Source organism: Quercus suber, unplaced genomic scaffold, assembly GCF_002906115.3.
Source record: "Quercus suber isolate HL8 unplaced genomic scaffold, Cork oak 2.0 scaffold_286, whole genome shotgun sequence".
In the NCBI taxonomy this organism is placed as follows: Eukaryota; Viridiplantae; Streptophyta; class Magnoliopsida; order Fagales; family Fagaceae; genus Quercus; species Quercus suber.
The window spans coordinates 556,627-577,086 of NW_027069742.1; the positions used below are offsets into that span (position 1 = coordinate 556,627).

A 20,460-nucleotide genomic window follows, 5' to 3' on the forward strand; every position below is an offset into this window, starting at 1 on the left:
TTTAATTTTGCAATAAAATATTATATAATGTTTATGTTAAGTGCCCAAATAACTATCCTATGTAGTTTCCTTTAAATAGAATTCTATGGGGTTCAAGTGATAGTTTAACAGTAATGACATTATTTATGGTGTCACATGTCTATAGTTCAAACCACACAATCCCTACTCCCCACTATCTACCGACCACCAAAAAAAAAAAAAGTTAAATTACAATTTATATCCCTAATTCTGCCCAATATTCAATTCAACCATGTTACTTTTGATTTTATTCATCTCAATTCTTTAAATTTATTCCTCACTTCAATGTAGTTCTTCCATCCCCTTTTGTTATAATGTGCCCTTTAAGTGTTTTAAAATGACATAATTTTTTTTTTGTAAATTTAATTTAGCAAAAAAAAAAAAAAAACACTATGATGAGTGAATTGAAATAATTTAAAAACGTCCAAGATTTTAATTGATATTTTTTAAATGTTGACATTTATTTTGAAACCACTAAAAAGTGAAAGTTGCTAGGAGTCTATGTAATTTGTCCATTTTTTAAAGCATATGGGGTACATGATTTCTTTCTTTTTTTTTGGCTGAATAATACTAATTTATTAAGAGGAAAACTAGGACCTAATTCATCGGCTTTCTCTGTCTATAAAATAATGGCAGGAAGAGTGAAGATGGAGATGGCACCAAGACAATTACAAAAGGGAACCCAAGCAACTACAGAATAGGCTAAAATGTTAAAAGAACTAATAACATCCAAAAAAGAATACATGTAAAAGATTTAGCTTTAACATGAATCATGACTTCAATAAGTTAATTTGGAAATTTTGGATATAGTATTAGTTCTCACCAAAAAATTAAATAAAATCAAGAAATAAACAAATTGGGGAATTTCATGATTTCTAACCATGATGAAATCTGATTTTAACATTCGTTGTTGCTGTATTGAAAATTACTCAAAGACAATCATTCGATAATGGAAATAGAGACATGCCCATTATTTATACCTAAAATTTCAGCCATTGATTATTGGAACTTGCAAATGAAATTTCAATGTACCAAAATCAAACTTTCCTTTCTTAGTGTCCTTAGCAAGAATTCAAGATTATTGATGTAGACTGCAGAGAGGTACACAATGTTCAATAATTATAAAAGAAAACAAATTTATAAACACATTGTACAGAACTAGAACACTATTGTACAGTAATTGACTGATTTAGTGATTTTTAAGTTAAGGTAATTATTGTTGAACGCGAGTTGTTACATATAGTTTTACACACAACTTATTTTGAACTGAATTCATGACTTAAAATCACAAATTTTCAATTCAAAATCGTAACTTCAAGTCAAGATCTTAGTTCAAAAATGTGGTAGGTATAAAAACTATGTTGTAATAGTTTGTGTATTCCCAGTTATAATGTATGGGTTAGCTTTGTTAACATGTGGCATGAATGAGTGCATCAAGTGCAGGTGGGGCATCTCCCATGGGATTTTATGAAGGCTTGGCCGGTTGGCCCCCTCAAGAAAATAATTGGACCGTGCTACACATGTTTGGTCTCTTTCCCCCTTTACGAAATCACACTATTCATTTTTTTTAGCTTTGAATTTTCCTCTTTTAGCATTGGCTTCCTTTGGAAGTGCACCAGTTCATCCACTCTTTCTCCCTTAAAAAATCTGAGACTTATGTGTGTGTGTGGTTGTGTGGCACGTACCGTGTAGTACTTTGATTTTTTTTTTTTAAATTGACTGATTTAGTGATTTTTAAGTTAAGGTAATTATTGTTGAACGCGAGTTGTTACATATAGTTTTACACACAACTTATTTTGAACTGAATTCATGACTTAAAATCACAAATTTTCAATTCAAAATCGTAACTTCAAGTCAAGATCTTAGTTCAAAAATGTGGTAGGTATAAAAACTATGTTGTAATAGTTTGTGTATTCCCAGTTATAATGTATGGGTTAGCTTTGTTAACATGTGGCATGAATGAGTGCATCAAGTGCAGGTGGGGCATCTCCCATGGGATTTTATGAAGGCTTGGCCGGTTGGCCCCCTCAAGAAAATAATTGGACCGTGCTACACATGTTTGGTCTCTTTCCCCCTTTACGAAATCACACTATTCATTTTTTTTAGCTTTGAATTTTCCTCTTTTAGCATTGGCTTCCTTTGGAAGTGCACCAGTTCATCCACTCTTTCTCCCTTAAAAAATCTGAGACTTATGTGTGTGTGTGGTTGTGTGGCACGTACCGTGTAGTACTTTGATTTTTTTTTTTTGAATTGTGAATCAATGTGATAGTTTAATCTCGTCCCCTAAGTAAAAATCTTGGTTCCACCCATTGGATTGAATTATATGGGTGTGTTGAATGAACATATATTAAATTTCACATTAAATATATACTAGATTGATTTAGGCTATTTAAGAGATTATGATGAATTCCAATTATAACTTAACTATTATTTTAACTTTCTCAAAAAAACTATTATTTTAAGATACAACAAACACTAACATTTTCTTTTGGTATGTACAAATTAGAGATGTGCATAAGTTGGGTTGAATGGTTTTTTTAGTCCAATCCATCATGGCTGGATTAAAAAAACTTAATCCAATTCATCACAGGGGTTTAATCCAACCTGGCCCACATGGGTTTGGTCGAACCCATGGGTTTGGTTGATGGGTTAAACATTTTAAAAAAAAAAATTGCACATTAAAACAACAACAGCTAGCAGTATTAAAAGTGCCCCTGCCATCTTCCAAAAAATTCTAAGTATAACACCATACACAAATTATCAAATCAACACAAATATAAAACAAAATGACATTTAGATAGTAAGATATCAAATAGTTTTATCCCAACCCAATTCAGAAACAAAAATAGAATAGTAGCAGTATTATAATTGTTTGCTGCCCCCTACCATCTTTTGAAAGTTTTAAGTAGTAGAACCACCATACAAAAATTCTATATAAGGAGAGAAAGAAGTGAAAGATTGAGAGCTGAAATAAGAAAACAGGTTAAAGTTTCTATTTTATACCAGGGAGTGGGATAAAAGAGTAATTAACAAAAAAAAAAAACATATAATATATATTTTAAACATTATTAAGTATAAGTAAGTTGGTGGGTTGGATGCACACCCCTAATACAAATGGTATCAAGTCAGTATATTCTAAGTATATTAGAATGTTGATAACATTCATTTAGTTTGTCCCTAGCCATCAAATGAAACTCTGTGTGTGTGTGTGTTTTTTTTTTTTTTTTTTTTAAGAGAATGGTAGATCTTTATTCGAATGATAGAGCAAATTCAGCATGTAAAGCTATGTGGGCCAATATTATCATCGAAATTGTTATTTTTATGCAATGAAAGGGATTGCTCGGTGTACTTCTAAACTTTGCTTTGCACACATGCATTTATAAATTAGGGTAAGTTATAGTAAACTATCCTGAAGTTTGAGAAAATACCAAGCACAACCACAACTTGTTAAAAATAGTCAATTTAATCCTTCAACACAAACGGTGTTAATGTTTGCCATTAATAACGAAGTTTTCTAAATTAAAACAAAAAAAAAATTGAAACTCAAATCTGATTCTCTCTCTCTCCCCTTTTCTTTTTCCTAATCTCACTGTCTCCCCCTCTCTCAACTTTCTTTTTCTTTGCTTATCCAAATCTTAAAATTTTGAATAGTCCGTTTATGGACTAAAAGATTCATTCTCTGAAATTTCCACCCTTTTTCTTCTTAAAATCAACAAAAAACACTAGCCAAAGTCCTAACTCCACCACAAAATTACCACCAAGCAAACATCAAACTCCTAATACCTATGTTAGCCAAACCCAAATCTAGTCCCACCATCTCCACATTGAAATAGAGAGATGAGAGAGAAAGCAAATCTATCATCGGCAAAATTCAGACAAACAAAGGCAAAGAAAATTGAGAGAGAAAGAGAGTGTCAAATGAGATTGGGAAAAAGAAGAGAGAGAGAGAGAGAGAGAGAGAGAGTTAGATTTAGAAAAAATAAAATTAAGAGAGAAAGAGAGAATACAGTGAGATAATAAGGAAAAAGAAGAGAAGAGAGAAAGAGGGGAGAGAGAGTTAGATAACTTTGTTATTAACAGCAGATGAACACCATTTGTGTTGAAGGATTAAATTTCTCATTTTTAACAAGTTGTTGATGTGCTTGGTATTTCTGCAAACTCAGTGTAGTTTATTGTAATTTACCCTATAAATTATAACATCACATCAAAATTCTCAAAATTGGCCATTCACTTTGTTGTTAGAAGCACCACAACACTTTTGGCTACAAAATAAGATGATGTGGGGTAAAAGATGTATATGATTTGCTTTAACATGAATCAAATGCTGCAATCAATTCACTTTGTAGACATCAAATAAAATTGAAACAACACAATCTGTTAATTTGAAAAATATTATGTCAATACTAATATAATATTTCTTGAATTTATTAGTTGTTTTCTCGAAGCATGATGATGTGGTATTTCTTCTTTTTACATTTATGGTAGATCATACTAATTAAATTTTACCATGAATTTGATAAGAAAAAGCATCACATTGTTGTGCTTGGTAAATTCTTCTTCTTTTTTTCCCTACCAAAAAATGGCAAAGAAAAAACTAAAGTTGGGAATTTCAAGATTTCTCTCCATCAACTTATTTGTCTTTATTGAAAATTTCTCAAAGCTAATAATTTGATATTTGAAATAGGAAATTGGAAACATATTGTGATACTTAAATATTGAATATTGCAACTCCCAAAAATGCTATTCAATTGAGTCTAACTTTCATGATTGTTTCTATGCTGGGGTTCTATTATGGAGTAGAGAGGTAAACAATATCCAAGTGTACGAAAAAAAAAAGTACAGATCAGAGAGCCACTGGCGCGTTGTAAAAGAACAATAATTTGTGGAAGTAGTTAAGTAGTGCTTATGAACTTTTGCACATAATCTGTGTGATGTTCGCCTTAGGCAGACTTTAAATTTGGCAGTACCATTGTGCTATATTCCTAAAGCAAAGAAGCCGAACTTATAGTTTCAATAATGTTTCTCAAAAAAAAAAAAAAAAAATCTATAAAATAGAAGAAGAAGAACATATAGTGCCTAGTAGGCTAGTAGTTCCTAGCTTTGGGAATTGTCTCAAAATATAAATTCTATTCTAATGAGATTTGGAAATAGGTGACATTGGTTAATTAGTGCCTAGCCAACAAATGGAGCTATCTGTGAAATTAAGGCTAAAAACAAAAAGGGGGAAAAAAAAAACATTTTATGAAAGGAGGAGGCAATTACATATAGGAGAAAAAACAGCTAAAGAGCTAGGGCTCATGTTTGCATGATGACCACGAAGGAAGCTACACAAGTTTTCCTCGCCATAAAGAGGATGCGAGTTACTCATGATCCTTTCTATTCCACCTTGTTGTCATTTCTAATAATGAGATGACAACTAGGAGATAGAATATATACAGATTTCTAGATAGAATAAGATGGAGACAGGACAACTAGGAGGTGAGGAAATTTGAATAACCAATCAAATAATGAGACGTTTCTCAAAAAAAAAAAAAAAAATCAAATAACGAGACAAACGTTTATAGTTTTGATATCTAATAAAAATAAGGTCATGCTAATGAGTGCCCTTGAGCACTCATTAACAATTCATTTTAAGAAAGTTTTGAGATCACTTTTATGAGAAATAAAAAAGCTGTCAAAACATTAATTTTTTTTTTTTTTCTCATAAAAACTTTCTTTAACTGAATTCTTAACCAGTGACCTAATGGCACTCGTTAGCATTTTCCATAAATATATATGAGCTTATCAAACTGTCAAATTTATTGGGTTCACTTCATTGGGACTTCACACTCAACTTGATTTGATTTAATTTCTTTAATTTTAACCCATTCCTAACCAAACGTCCTCACAAAACCAATCATTTTCAAATAGGTAGTTTGGATTGGACAGTTTTGGTTGAGCCCAAGTTGGATTAAAAACATATATTAAAAAATGAAAGATATTTATTGTGCATTTGGAATAGGTTTTTTTTTATTTATTTATTTATTTATTTATTTTTTATTTTTAAAGTTTATTCTCTTATTTGTTGAAGTTGACAAAAATACAATTGTACCTAACAAACAAATTAAAAAGCCGCAGATAAGTATATAAATATTTATGTATGTTAGGTTCTAAGTACTAAGAAACTAATGTATTAGAACTCTAATTTTTATTGTTGGCAAATCATGATCAAAACAGGTTGTTAGTTGTGTTTTAGACTTGCTCAAAGTATGTCGTTTATGTAAAGTTGGAATCGAATTAACTGCAGAATTGAGTGTGCAATTCTGACTGACTCGATTGATCGAAAATTAGACTTGATAAAAACTTTTTTTAACTAGATTTTTAACCAGTGCCCTAAGGGCACTCGTTAGCATTTTCCATAAATATATCTGAGCTTATCAAACTATCAAATTTATTGGGTTCACTTTATTGGGATTTCACACTCAACTTGATTTGATTTAATTTCTTTAATTTTAACCCATTCCTAACCAAACGTCCTCACAAAACCAATCATTTTCAAACAGGTAGTTTGGATTGGACGGTTTTGGTCGAGCCCAAGTTGGATTAAAAACATATATTAAAAAATGAATGATATTTATTGTGCATTTGGATTTTTTTTTTCTTGATAAGTTTATTTTCTTATTTGTTGAAGTTGACAAAAATACAATTGTACCTAACAAACAAATTAAAAAGTTGCAAATAAGTATATAAATATTTATGTATGTTAGGTTCTAAGTACTAAGAAACTAATGTATTAAAACTCTAATTTGTATTGTTGACAAACCATGATCAAAACAGGTTGTTAGTCGTGTTTTAGACTTGCTCAAAGTATGTCGTTTATGTAAAGTTGGAATCGAGTTAACTGCAAAATTGAGTGTACGATTTTGACTGACTCGATAGATCGAAAGTCGTGCAGATTGTTTTTTTTGTAGAATTTCCAACTCAGCCCTAAGCCCATATGACGTGTAGGGTTTTATGTTTTGCCCTAGGTATAAAAGGGAAACCTTAGCTACGTTTTAGAAGTTGCTCTATTTGTTGTGTGTGTGAATCTCTTGTGAAATCTGAGAGTGGTTGCCTTCACACATGCTTAAGATTATCAAGAAGGAGATTTTATTGAGGGCTTGATGATTATTCAATTGCTGCACTAAAGAGCTTAAAGATACGCAAGCGGGAGTGCTTGTACTTGCTAGAGAATCCAAGAAAGAAGGAGTTCGTGTCTCAGAGCTTGCACGTGGTTGTGTCAATAAGTTTTCTACTGGTGGGTAGCAATAGGATGTTAGTGGTCTAAGTCGCTATCGTAAAACTTCGATTCTTTCATAATGGATTCAGGTTTAACTTGAGGATAGCTAGGTTAAATCCTTCCCAGGTTTTTTACCGATTTGGTTTTCTTCGGTCATCATATTTTTGTGTTCTTTATATTATGTACTTTACATTGATATGATTATATGATTGTGTTAACCTAGATTTGTTTAATTTGGATTAAGTAATAACTTGGTTTATTAACTAGGTTAATTCAGTTGTGTTTAAAGGGGTCTAAAAACAAACAATGTACATGTTAGAGAGAGAGAGAGAGAGAGAGGGATGGCAAAAATTCCCCCCCCCCCCCCAAACATAGACACACTCACATTTCTTATATGTATTATAAATATCTTTTTTATAATTCATTTTTTTTATATACATATTCTATTACTATCCCCCAGAACACCCTCTCTCATAACTTTCACTTAAGTACAAGGGCGGAGCTACATGTTAGGGTGGGAAAAGTTTTTGAAAATTTCTTTTTACTATATTGAAATATTTAATATTTTAATAATTAGCCTCCAAAAATGGGACTCTNTATTAAAAGTGAAAATTGTAAGAATTTCACTATGGAATATGGTAAAAGATTAATTTAATTATATGAAACATTTAATTTTAAGGATTTTAATATGAAATATACTAATTTCTGTGTATATGTATAGATGCATGCATTTGTGTACACAGAATCTCACATCTCCAATTGAGCCCACTCGACCAATCTCATCTATCCTCTTTACGTTCTCGTTACTCATGTCAGCGGCCATGTGTTACTTTCTCTAAATCTACCTTCTTCCAATATATATTGTACCGGATTTCTTCGCTGATGAAAAGGTATATGGAAGTTTGTATAAACTAATAAATTAGTAATACAAATCCGCCCCCCCCCCCCCCCAAAACAAAAATTTTTGGCTCTGCCCCTACTTTCATCCTTTCGTTTTGTCTTATTTTTATCTCATCAGTGTATAAGACAACCTAAATAGGAAGGAAAAATACTCCTTACATGCCTCGTCATTGACTTGCCCTACTCTCGCCTCACATAGGTTTTCCTCGCCATAAAGAGGATACGAGTTACTCATGATCCTTCCTATTCCACAAGAGAGAGAGAGATAGAGAGAGAACATATACAAATTTCTAGATAGTATAAAGAAGATGGAGATAGAACAACTAGGAGGTGAGGAAATTTGAATAACCAATCAAATAATGAGACAGATGTTTATAGTTTTGATACCTAATAACCTATTGCTAACCAAACGTCCTCACAAAACCAATCATTTTCAAACAAGTAGTTTGGATTGGACGGTTTTGGTCGAGCCCATGTTGGATTAAAAACATATAATAAAAAATGAATGATATTTATCGTGCATTTGGATTTTTTTTTTCCCTTGATAAGTTTGTTTTCTTATTTGTTGAAAGTTGAAAAAAATATAATTGTACCTAACAAACAAATTAAAAAGCCGCAGATAAGTAAATAATCTAATAAAGTAATGAAATACAACAATTCCAGATTCACCTCTTTTACTACTTTTATATATTTTTTTATTAAAAAAATCTATGTGTAAGGACTAGATTTGAATCCCCGGCCTAAAAGGTAATTGGATTCAAGCCTAATAAGCCCAAAACAATAAATTTGTAGAAAGTGGGTCGAAGAACTAGGCTCCAATGAATGAAACAACAGCTAGACTTAGTTTATAAAACCATCAAACAAAATAAGAGTATGGTCGAATAAGAAAATTTGTCTTCGGCATAGTCCAAGGAGCTCTGTTCTTGTATATATTGAGTGATAATGGTTACAGAAGTAGTTTCAGATTATTAAAATCTTTTTTCTTCTTTTTCCTCTTTTTTTTTTTTTTTTCCTCTTACCTTATATACTACGTTTCCCTTTCATCTTCACCATCCACATGTAGGTCAAATTTGCTGGTGTTGATCTTTATCCTATCAACCCCTTCCCAAAATTTTTAGGTAATAGCTGTAAGGCTAAAAACCACTGTTCAGGCATCACTTCCTCATTAATGCGACCATAGTGTTAGTTGTAGGACATTTAATGTGAATGTAGCAGCTTTTACTAGAGATATTTCATGGTCATACTCTTTTCTGCTTATCTTTAATACTTATCTTCCTTCATGGAATGGTCTAGAAGGTTGCTCTTGTCGGTAAATCACATCTTCGGACCTCGGTGTTGGGTAGCCGAGAAGGAACTCGTCCTTGGCAAAGCTTCTTGGACTACTATGACCAACATTGTTCTCTCCACCTATTACCATGGGCCCTTTCTATAGTACTTATTTTTTTTTTTTTTTTTCTCTTACCTTATATACTACGTTTCCCTTTCATCTTCACCATCCACGTGTAGGTCAAATTTGCTGGTGTTGATCTTTATCCTATCAACCCCTTCCCAAAATTTTTAGGTAATAGCTATAAGGCTAAAAACCACTGTTCAGGCATCACTTCCTCATTAATGCGACCATAGTGTTAGTTGTAGGACATTTAATGTGAATGTAGCAGCTTTTACTAGAGATATTTCATGGTCATACTCTTTTCTGCTTATCTTTAATACTTATCTTCCTTCACAGAATGGTCTAGAAGGTTGCCCTTGTCGGTAAATCACATCTTTGGACCTCGGTGTTGGGTAGCCGAGAAGGAACTCGTCCTTGGCAAAGTTTCTTGGACTACTATGACCAACATTGTTCTCTCCACCTATTACCATGGGCCCTTTCTATAGTACTTTCCCATCTTCGGATGATTCCTTATCCTCGTCCTAGGACTCAGGCCCACCACATATGTGGACATGTATTCTTGGGCTTTTTGCCCCTACACTATGCATATATAAGATTTGGGGATTTAACTTGCATCTAGTATCCATTGTACTAGACATTAGATGGACACGACCATGTTGAAAAAAAAAGATCACGTGTCACTTTTGTATCTTGTTCCATGCGCGACTTGACCGAAACTACACCCAAGATTCCGAACTTCTTGCTTCTAGTTGTGAATGTTCACTAAGTTTTATTGACTTTTATTATTGCGTCGTCGTGATCATCAAGTGAACGCAAGAATCATTGTGGCCCTCGTGGATTAAAGAATGAGCATGCTTGATAATATAGGAAATAAAATCTGCAACAACTGCATTAATTGGAATCCTCACCCATCACCAAAATCCCATAAGATACGAAAAATAATAGAAAAAAAAATAATAAGAAGAAGAGGAAGCATGAGGGTTATGAATGAATAAATTAAAACCAACTACCAATTTTTGGTTCTTTACTTCCTGAATCTTCAAATAGTATGAGAGTTTCAAAGAAAGTACAATCACTGTCTACTGTTTTATGAAATTGGAAATTGGAATCTTTCTCATTTGATTTAACATAAGTGTAACTTTTTTTTTGGTCGTAAAATTTTAAAGACCAAAACTTTTTATTACTTGGCTTGATGCATTCTTCAAAGTTCAATAATGAGACCCCAACCCAAGGGAGTATTGGGTGGTGGGTAGATTGATTTGAGATATGAAGTAAATTCGATAGTCTCAAGTTTACTTCATTATATTATTAGTATGTAAAGTTTTTACTTTTTAAAATATTTCATGGGTAAAGAGTGACCAAAGATTAGAACAACGCTATTTTTTTTATATATATTTTAAAAAAAAGTTCAATGATTAAATAATATAAGAGGTGAATCCTTCATTTTATAAATATACGCACAAAAAAGGGGCATCTATAATTTTTCGTGTGCAAGAAATTTCTGAATCCGTAATTACCCTTCTCATTTTAATATTTGTAGATTTTTTTTTTTGGTTGATATTTTGATAGAATATTCGTACCTAATTTCATGTTAAAAAGTTATTAATAGATTCAACAATATATGCCATTTCCAAGCTGGTCATAGAGAAATTATTGATGTGCCTACAGCCACCAACTGCACTGACTTTAAGTCAACTAATAAGAAGTTGGAAATACTTTTCCGAGTCCATGGAAACATTTCCAGGAAATTGAGAACAAAGTTTGTGGAGTACTAAATAAAAACTTTTTTCAAAAGGCAAGTGCCGCAAGTGCCGCACGTCAATAGTCAAGATCAACCACTTCATAGTTCATATTTCCTCTCACCAACCAAGAAGATGCAAGTAAATTAATAAGACTAGCCAAATGGGTCCAACTTTATGCGTCAACCACTCTCGTTTTGTACTGTCCTAAACAAAAATAATAGTTAAAATTTTTTTATTAGTGATTATAATTTATATATTATTATACCTATACATATACATGTGTGTGTGTTTCTTTTTAAAGTCAAAGTGAGCAGCCTAGCAAAAAATCGTTATAAATTATATTGGCCAGTTATTGTGATATCTCTTGATTTAAGACTTTAATAATAGATAAAAAAGATTATGAATTATGATCACTATTATTTAAGACTTTAATAAAAACAGTAGAGAGAGAATGGACATAGGAATATTAAAGATCTCAATTTTCAACAACAGAACTAGGTTGTAACTTGTGTTGATGCATGGAAACATTTAATTGTAGTAATAATGAGGTGTTTTTATTTGAGTGAACGAGGTGATAATATTGTCTTTTGTGTAGAATTATGAATGGATCAGTTGGTATTAAAATTAAGAATTTAAATACGATGTAAAATTAGCTTACACATTTTTTGAATCATGGAAACATGGTGGATGTGCTTTTGCAATTTGCTGAGGACCCTGCTCTTGATGTTAAGCTTGAGAGACATAGGGTCAAGGCATTTACTCAGGTACTAGCTATCACACTTGACCTTATCTTTCATTATGAAGTCAATCTTTTACTTATAGTTTATCATTTTATGAAGTTCACCGCAAAATCTTTAAGAAAAATTTATTGACTACATATACTAAAGTCTCCCTCTTGGAGACTTGAGTCTTAGTCTTTACCATTTACTTTACAAAAATTTTGTACTCATAGAGTAACCACCATATCAAAGGTGCGCAATGATTATAAACTTAACTTCTGAGAGCATATAATCCTAAAACAAAATTTTTTCCTTTCTAACTTTTTTTTTTTTAATGTTTATATTTTTAACCAATTAAAACAAGTAATTTCCCCAAATCACCCCTAACACGTTCTTTCATTGTGCATTGGGCCACAAACACTTTCCACCATGCAATTTGTTTACCTAAGGGTGATGAATTTCAAGATTTTTCTAAGGAAAATATGATGATTCGTTGTTTGGTGTTAAGTTATAAGATTAATTCACACTATTGCTTGGTTATGTTTGCAAATTATTTTTTGGTAAGTGTACTGTGTACATGTATTATTTCCTAACATTGGGTACACTTCATTTTTTTTTAAAAAGAAAAAAAGAAAAAAGTGCACAAGGATGCTTTTAGACAAATATTTGAGATTTCGGAGAAACATCCACAAGGATGCTTTAGACAATTCCCCTAAAGAATATAATAATTCCAAAATGTGACATCATTCATGAAAAACGCCAACCAAACAGTGCCCTCCCACTCAAACAACCAAAAAACAAAGACTTTGCCCTTGCTTTCATACTATAAATACCCATCACTACTTTAACATCCATGACCACTACAACTACCACTCATATACTAAAACCACCAAATCCATTATCAATATCTCTCTCTCTCACACACACACACTTTCACTACACATGGAAACTCCTACTTGGCCTTCACTCACTTTGTCATGGCTAGCAACCATAGCCCTCCTCCTCCTCTCCCACTATCTACGCCGCCGCAAAGTTAACTTGCCGCCAGGCCCAAAACCTTGGCCCATCATTGGAAACCTCAACCTCATAGGCTCACTTCCTCACCGATCCATCCATGAACTCAGCCAAAAATATGGGCCCATCATGCAACTCCGATTCGGGTCATTCCCCGTGGTCGTGGGCTCTTCCGTAGAAATGGCTAAGGCCTTTCTCAAAACCCATGATGTCACCTTTGCCTCGAGGCCCAAAATTGCCGCAGGTAAATACACAACCTATAACTATTCCGACATCACTTGGTCCCCTTACGGCCCATATTGGCGCCAGGCCCGTAGAATGTGCCTAATGGAACTTTTTAGTGCAAAACGCTTAGAGTCCTATGAGTACATACGTAAGGAGGAAATGAATGCTTGCCTTAGAGACTTGTATGAGTCCTCAAATGAGGTTGTTTTGTTGAAAGGCAACCTCACAACCGTGAGTCTCAATGTAATCAGCCGGATGGTGCTCGGAAAGAAGTACACGGACGAGACGGTGGACTCGATTGTGAGCCCCGACGAGTTCAAGAAGATGTTGGATGAGTTGTTCTTGCTTAGTGGGGTGTTGAACATAGGGGACTCAATCCCTTGGATTGATTTCTTGGACTTGCAAGGCTATATTAAGAGAATGAAGGCTTTGAGCAAGAAGTTTGATAGGTTCTTGGAGCATGTGTTGGATGAACACATTGAAAGGATGAAAGGGGTGAAAGATTATGTTGCGAAGGACATGGTGGATGTGCTTTTGCAATTTGCTGAGGACCCTTCTCTTGATGTTAAGCTTGAGAGACATGGGGTCAAGGCATTTACTCAGGTACTAGCTATAACACTTGACCTTATCTTTCATTGTGAAGTCAATCATTTACGTATAGTTTATCATTTTTTTATGAAGTTCACCTATGGTAAAATCCTTAGAGAAAAATTTATTGACTAATTATATAATACTGCAAGAGTATAATAATAATAATAATGATGTACTCTTTCATATAATAGTTGAATTTTGATTCCATGATGAGATTAAATATTTACGTGAGAAAAGAGAGTAGAATCGGTAAACCATCGTTATATATATATATATATATATATTTTGAGAAACAAACCATCGTTATATTCTTGGAATATTTTATATTCTTTACTTTAATATATAGCTCAACTTAACGTTGAACGTGTCAACTGACTTTATATTCTTTACTGATAGTCGGCAGTACGTTAACCCTCTAATATAATGGAAATATCTGTCTATGCTTTTGTTATTCAATGATGCAGATATGCCACAGCTATAGCTGAAATATCTGTCTATGATGCAGATATGCCACAGCTATAGATGAAATATCTGTCTATGCTTTTGTTATTCAATGATATATGAAAAGTGTTACGACGTTTTCAAAATAAGTGATAGGGGATTGATTATTATTGGGTCTAAATTAAATTTATTATTTAAATTATTTTTTTGCCTCCTCAATAACAATTCAAAATAATTTGTTACTTAAATTTTTTTATAAAAGTATTATGAACATAGTATTTATTATATTTCTAACCAAACAACAAAATAAAACGAAACAAAAGTAGCAACAGTAAAATTCCTGTCATGAGCCAAGACCATGCAACAAAAATGGGACCTATTCACTAAAAAGTATTCCCTTACAGCTTGCTTCACCAGTCACCACCTTTATCAGAGTTTTTTTTTTTTTTTTTTTTTGGGTTAAATATCAGAGCAAGTTATGAGTTTGCAACCTCATTGTTTCCTTAATAATTGCATCAATGTATGGTAAATTCACAATGTCTTTCTCTTCAACCCATCTATCTCTTCCAATTACCCTATCTAGCTCTTCTGTTGCCTTCTTGAAAACCTCTGGCTTCTTTAGTATCTCAGAGATTGCCCATTCTACAGTCACAGCTGAGCTCTCAGTTCCACCAGCTATTAAATCCTGTAGACCAATTAGCCAAGACTTTATAATTCAATACATAAGAGAAAAATTAAATTATTGCAAGTTCATCACATGATTCACATCTATGATTGGACTCAACCCACTTATTGTACACTAAATTATGAGTTCCTTATTAGTCAAAAAATTAATACTAATCTTTATTTGTTGTCAATATATATTGTTATATAAGAATAAATTTAGGGACATACAAAATTTTACAATATACTAAAGTAATCAATGGTGATTTGTAAACTCTTTTTATTTATTACTATTTATATGAATTCATCACTTATAATCAATCACTTTTAACTAGCCTATTATTGTAAAGAAAAACACTAGGTTGAGTGGGAATCAATGAGATTACTTGTGTCACATAAGTTCGAAGTGTGGTCACATCTTGGTTTGTGATCCACTAAGTATTTTATTTATTTTTTGATAAGTGTGACTAAGTTATAAAAGAGATATGGACAAAGTTGGTAGCTGCCAAGTCTTCTCACGTGTATCTCTTGTCAGGAAAAGTTTATTAGCAGTAACGTCAATGTAAAAGGTAAAAATGGATTATGTCCCACTTTGGGAAATCTAGTCCATGGTCCCAGTCGATTTTTTTTTTTTTTTTTTTTCATTCCAAGCAAAACAAATTGTAAAATTGTAAAACTAAAGAAAATATTTCATTCCAACACAAAAAAAAAAAAAAAAATGGTTTGATATATCTTCTTTTTCTTTAAAAAAATCAAGTTGGGAAAAGGTAAAATTGTATCTGAAAAAAAAATAAAGTTCTTAAAATTATACTTAAGCAAATAAAATAAGTAAATAAGCCCAAAAAATCCAAGCTCAACCAACTAGCTCTCCCTTCCTTTGGAGTCAGTTGGTTAAAAGGACAAAAGAAACAAATAATTGAATCTCGTTGCATGTACCAATACTGTACTAATATAACAAATTATAGTAGCGGAGCCAAGAATTTTGAGTTAGGGGAGCCGAACTATTGTGTTAAGGTAAACTCAAATCAAAATCATAATATTACAATTGAAATCTCATATAAGTTTTTTTTTTTTTAATGAAATATTGAGAATAGGAAATTTCAACCAAATTGCATATATTATTAATGTTGAATGATTTGAGCCCATTAATAGAATTTGATATTGAGCTAAAAATTAGGAGTTTCACTATTTACTCATAAAATTTATTATCTAATTATTTTATTCTATTACAATTGTATATCAACTCAACTCTAATCTTGTTTCTCAAAAAAAAAAAAAAAAAAAAATCAATTCTCTCTCTCTCTCAAAATGATTACTAAATTAGTTGATCAATGCTTTTTTTTTTTTTTTTGGGCCGACTCCTATTTTTTTTCATATAACCTTATATATTTAAAAATATATATATATATATATTGGATTGGCCAAGGCCCCCCAAGCATTCATGTGGCTCCGCCACTGACGAGTTGACAAGGGGTGCGAGCCCACTATGAATCTCGCATTGGGACTCGCATTTATTATGTGAATAATTTTTACCCGACTCATATACTTGTGTGGTCAGATTTAATTTAAAAAAAAAAAAAAAAAAGAACCAAAGTTGTCTCTATCAATCAATATTTCGATCAAAGATATTATGCCACTAATTAAAGTTAATAATGTCTTATAAGAAGATTTTATGAGAAAGTTATGAGGGAAGTTTCTAGGAAATGATGTAAACCAAAATTAGTGGAAGCTACACAAGGCATTTTTTGAATTCTGTAGCTGCTATTGACCCAGAAGGAAGATGACTTAGATGATAGCACTCGAAGGAATTGAATATACAACCAACCTAAAACTACCTCGGTTCTGGTTTATGTACACTCAAACCAACTCCTAAATAATAATTAAAAAAAAAAAAGGGGGCACAAAATTTTTTTTTTTTTGGGTAAATCAGTGAATATTAAACAACAAAATATTTTTAATTACTATAAATAAAACAAAATGTACAATAACTCATAACTTGCTCTGATATTTAACCCAAAAAAAAAAAAAAAAACTCTGATAAAGGTGGTGACTGGTGAAGCAAGCTGTAAGGGAATACTTTTTAGTGAATAGGTCCCATTTTTGTTGCATGGTCTTGGCTCATGACAGGAATTTTACTGTTGCTACTTTTGTTTCGTTTTATTTTGTTGTTTGGTTAGAAATATAATAAATACTATGTTCATAATACTTTTATAAAAAAATTTAAGTAACAAATTATTTTGAATTGTTATTGAGGAGGCAAAAAAATAATTTAAATAATAAATTTAATTTAGACCCAATAATAATCAATCCCCTATCACTTATTTTGAAAACGTCGTAACACTTTTCATATATCATTGAATAACAAAAGCATAGACAGATATTTCATCTATAGCTGTGGCATATCTGCATCATAGACAGATATTTCAGCTATAGCTGTGGCATATCTGCATCATTGAATAACAAAAGCATAGACAGATATTTCCATTATATTAGAGGGTTAACGTACTGCCGACTATCAGTAAAGAATATAAAGTCAGTTGACACGTTCAACGTTAAGTTGAGCTATATATTAAAGTAAAGAATATAAAATATTCCAAGAATATAACGATGGTTTGTTTCTCAAAATATATATATATATATATATATAACGATGGTTTACCGATTCTACTCTCTTTTCTCACGTAAATATTTAATCTCATCATGGAATCAAAATTCAACTATTATATGAAAGAGTACATCATTATTATTATTATTATACTCTTGCAGTATTATATAATTAGTCAATAAATTTTTCTCTAAGGATTTTACCATAGGTGAACTTCATAAAAAAATGATAAACTATACGTAAATGATTGACTTCACAATGAAAGATAAGGTCAAGTGTTTTAGCTAGTACCTGAGTAAATGCCTTGACCCCATGTCTCTCAAGCTTAACATCAAGAGAAGGGTCCTCAGCAAATTGCAAAAGCACATCCACCATGTCCTTCGCAACATAATCTTTCACCCCTTTCATCCTTTCAATGTGTTCATCCAACACATGCTCCAAGAACCTATCAAACTTCTTGCTCAAAGCCTTCATTCTCTTAATATAGCCTTGCAAGTCCAAGAAATCAATCCAAGGGATTGAGTCCCCTATGTTCAACACCCCACTAAGCAAGAACAACTCATCCAACATCTTCTTGAACTCGTCGGGGCTCACAATCGAGTCCACCGTCTCGTCCGTGTACTTCTTTCCGAGCACCATCCGGCTGATTACATTGAGACTCACGGTTGTGAGGTTGCCTTTCAACAAAACAACCTCATTTGAGGACTCATACAAGTCTCTAAGGCAAGCATTCATTTCCTCCTTACGTATGTACTCATAGGACTCTAAGCGTTTTGCACTAAAAAGTTCCATTAGGCACATTCTACGGGCCTGGCGCCAATATGGGCCGTAAGGGGACCAAGTGATGTCGGAATAGTTATAGGTTGTGTATTTACCTGCGGCAATTTTGGGCCTCGAGGCAAAGGTGACATCATGGGTTTTGAGAAAGGCCTTAGCCATTTCTACGGAAGAGCCCACGACCACGGGGAATGACCCGAATCGGAGTTGCATGATGGGCCCATATTTTTGGCTGAGTTCATGGATGGATCGGTGAGGAAGTGAGCCTATGAGGTTGAGGTTTCCAATGATGGGCCAAGGTTTTGGGCCTGGCGGCAAGTTAACTTTGCGGCGGCGTAGATAGTGGGAGAGGAGGAGGAGGCCTATGGTTGCTAGCCATGCCAAAGTGAGTGAAGGCCAGGTAGGAGTTTCCATGTGTAGTGAAAGTGTGTGTGTGTGAGAGAGAGAGATATTGATAATGGTTTTGGTGGTTTTAGTATATGAGTGGTAGTTGTAGCGGTCATGGGTGTTAAAGTAGTGATGGGTATTTATAATATGAAAGCAAGGGCAAAGTCTTTGTTTTTTGGTTGTTTGAGTGGGACGGCACTGTTTGGTTGGCGTTTTTCATGAATGATGTCACATTTTGGAATTATTATATTCTTTAGGGGAATTGTCTAAAGCATCTTTGTGGATGTTTCTCCGAAATCTCAATTATTTGTCTGAAAGCATCCTTGTGCACTTTTTTTTTTTCTTTTTTTCTTTTTTTAGAAAATGAAGTGTACCCAATGTTAGGAAATAATACATGCACACAGTGCACTTACCAAAAAATAATTTGCAACCATAACCAAGCAATAGTGTGAATTAATCTTATAACTTAACACCAAACAACGAATCATCATATTTTCCTTAGAAAAATCTTGAAATTCATCACCCTTAGGTAAACAAATTGCATGGTGGAAAGTGTTTGTGGCCCAATGCACAGTGAAAGAACGTGTTAGGGGTGATTTGGGGAAATTACTTGTTTTAATTGGTTAAAAATATAAACATTAAAAAAAAAAAAGTTAGAAAGGAAAAACTTTTGTTTTAGGATTATATGCTCTCAGAAGTTAAGTTTATAATCATTGTGCACCTTTGATATGGTGGTTACTCTATGAGTACAAAATTTTTGTAAAGTAAATGGTAAAGACTAAGACTCAAGTCTCCAAGAGGGAGACTTTAGTATATGTAGTCAATAAATTTTTCTTAAAGATTTTGCGGTGAACTTCATAAAATGATAAACTATAAGTAAAAGATTGACTTCATAATGAAAGATAAGGTCAAGTGTGATAGCTAGTACCTGAGTAAATGCCTTGACCCTATGTCTCTCAAGCTTAACATCAAGAGCAGGGTCCTCAGCAAATTGCAAAAGCACATCCACCATGTTTCCATGATTCAAAAAATGTGTAAGCTAATTTTACATCGTATTTAAATTCTTAATTTTAATACCAACTGATCCATTCATAATTCTACACAAAAGACAATATTATCACCTCGTTCACTCAAATAAAAACACCTCATTATTACTACAATTAAATGTTTCCATGCATCAACACAAGTTACAACCTAGTTCTGTTGTTGAAAATTGAGATCTTTAATATTCCTATGTCCATTCTCTCTCTACTGTTTTTATTAAAGTCTTAAATAATAGTGATCATAATCTTTTTTATCTATTATTAAAGTCTTAAATCAAGAGATATCACAATAATTGGCCAATATAATTTATAACTATTTTTTGCTAGGCTGCTCACTTTGACTTTAAAAAGAAACACACACACATGTATATGTATAGGTATAATAATATATAAATTATAATCACTAATAAAAAAATTTTAACTATTATTTTTGTTTAGGACAGTACAAAACGAGAGTGGTTGACGCATAAAGTTGGACCCATTTGGCTAGTCTTATTAATTTACTTGCATCTTCTTGGTTGGTGAGAGGAAATATGAACTATGAAGTGGTTGATCTTGACTATTGACGTGCGGCACTTGCGGCACTTGCCTTTTGAAAAAAGTTTTTATTTTGTACTCCACAAACTTTGTTCTCAATTTCCTGGAAATGTTTCCATGGACTCGGAAAAGTATTTCCAACTTCTTATT

General features: G+C 32.6%; 2 protein-coding genes across 2 annotated transcripts; one reads left to right on the forward strand and one right to left on the reverse strand.

The window, feature by feature from the left end:
• The first annotated feature begins 12,886 nt into the window (after nucleotides 1-12,886).
• Nucleotides 12,887-14,018, forward strand: LOC136071116 (cytochrome P450 750A1-like). The gene has a single exon (XM_065782021.1). It carries the CDS (start codon nucleotides 12,970-12,972, stop codon nucleotides 13,987-13,989), a length of 1,020 nt encoding a protein of 339 aa, XP_065638093.1. The 5' UTR covers nucleotides 12,887-12,969; the 3' UTR covers nucleotides 13,990-14,018.
• A 746-nt stretch (nucleotides 14,019-14,764) lies between these two features.
• Nucleotides 14,765-18,851, reverse strand: LOC112001676 (trimethyltridecatetraene synthase). The gene is made up of 2 exons (XM_024033851.2): nucleotides 17,858-18,851; nucleotides 14,765-14,983 (listed from the first exon to the last, which is right to left on the reverse strand). Exons 1-2 carry the CDS (start codon nucleotides 18,755-18,757, stop codon nucleotides 14,765-14,767), a joined length of 1,119 nt encoding a protein of 372 aa, XP_023889619.2. The 5' UTR covers nucleotides 18,758-18,851.
• Nucleotides 18,852-20,460: the final 1,609 nt, after the last annotated feature.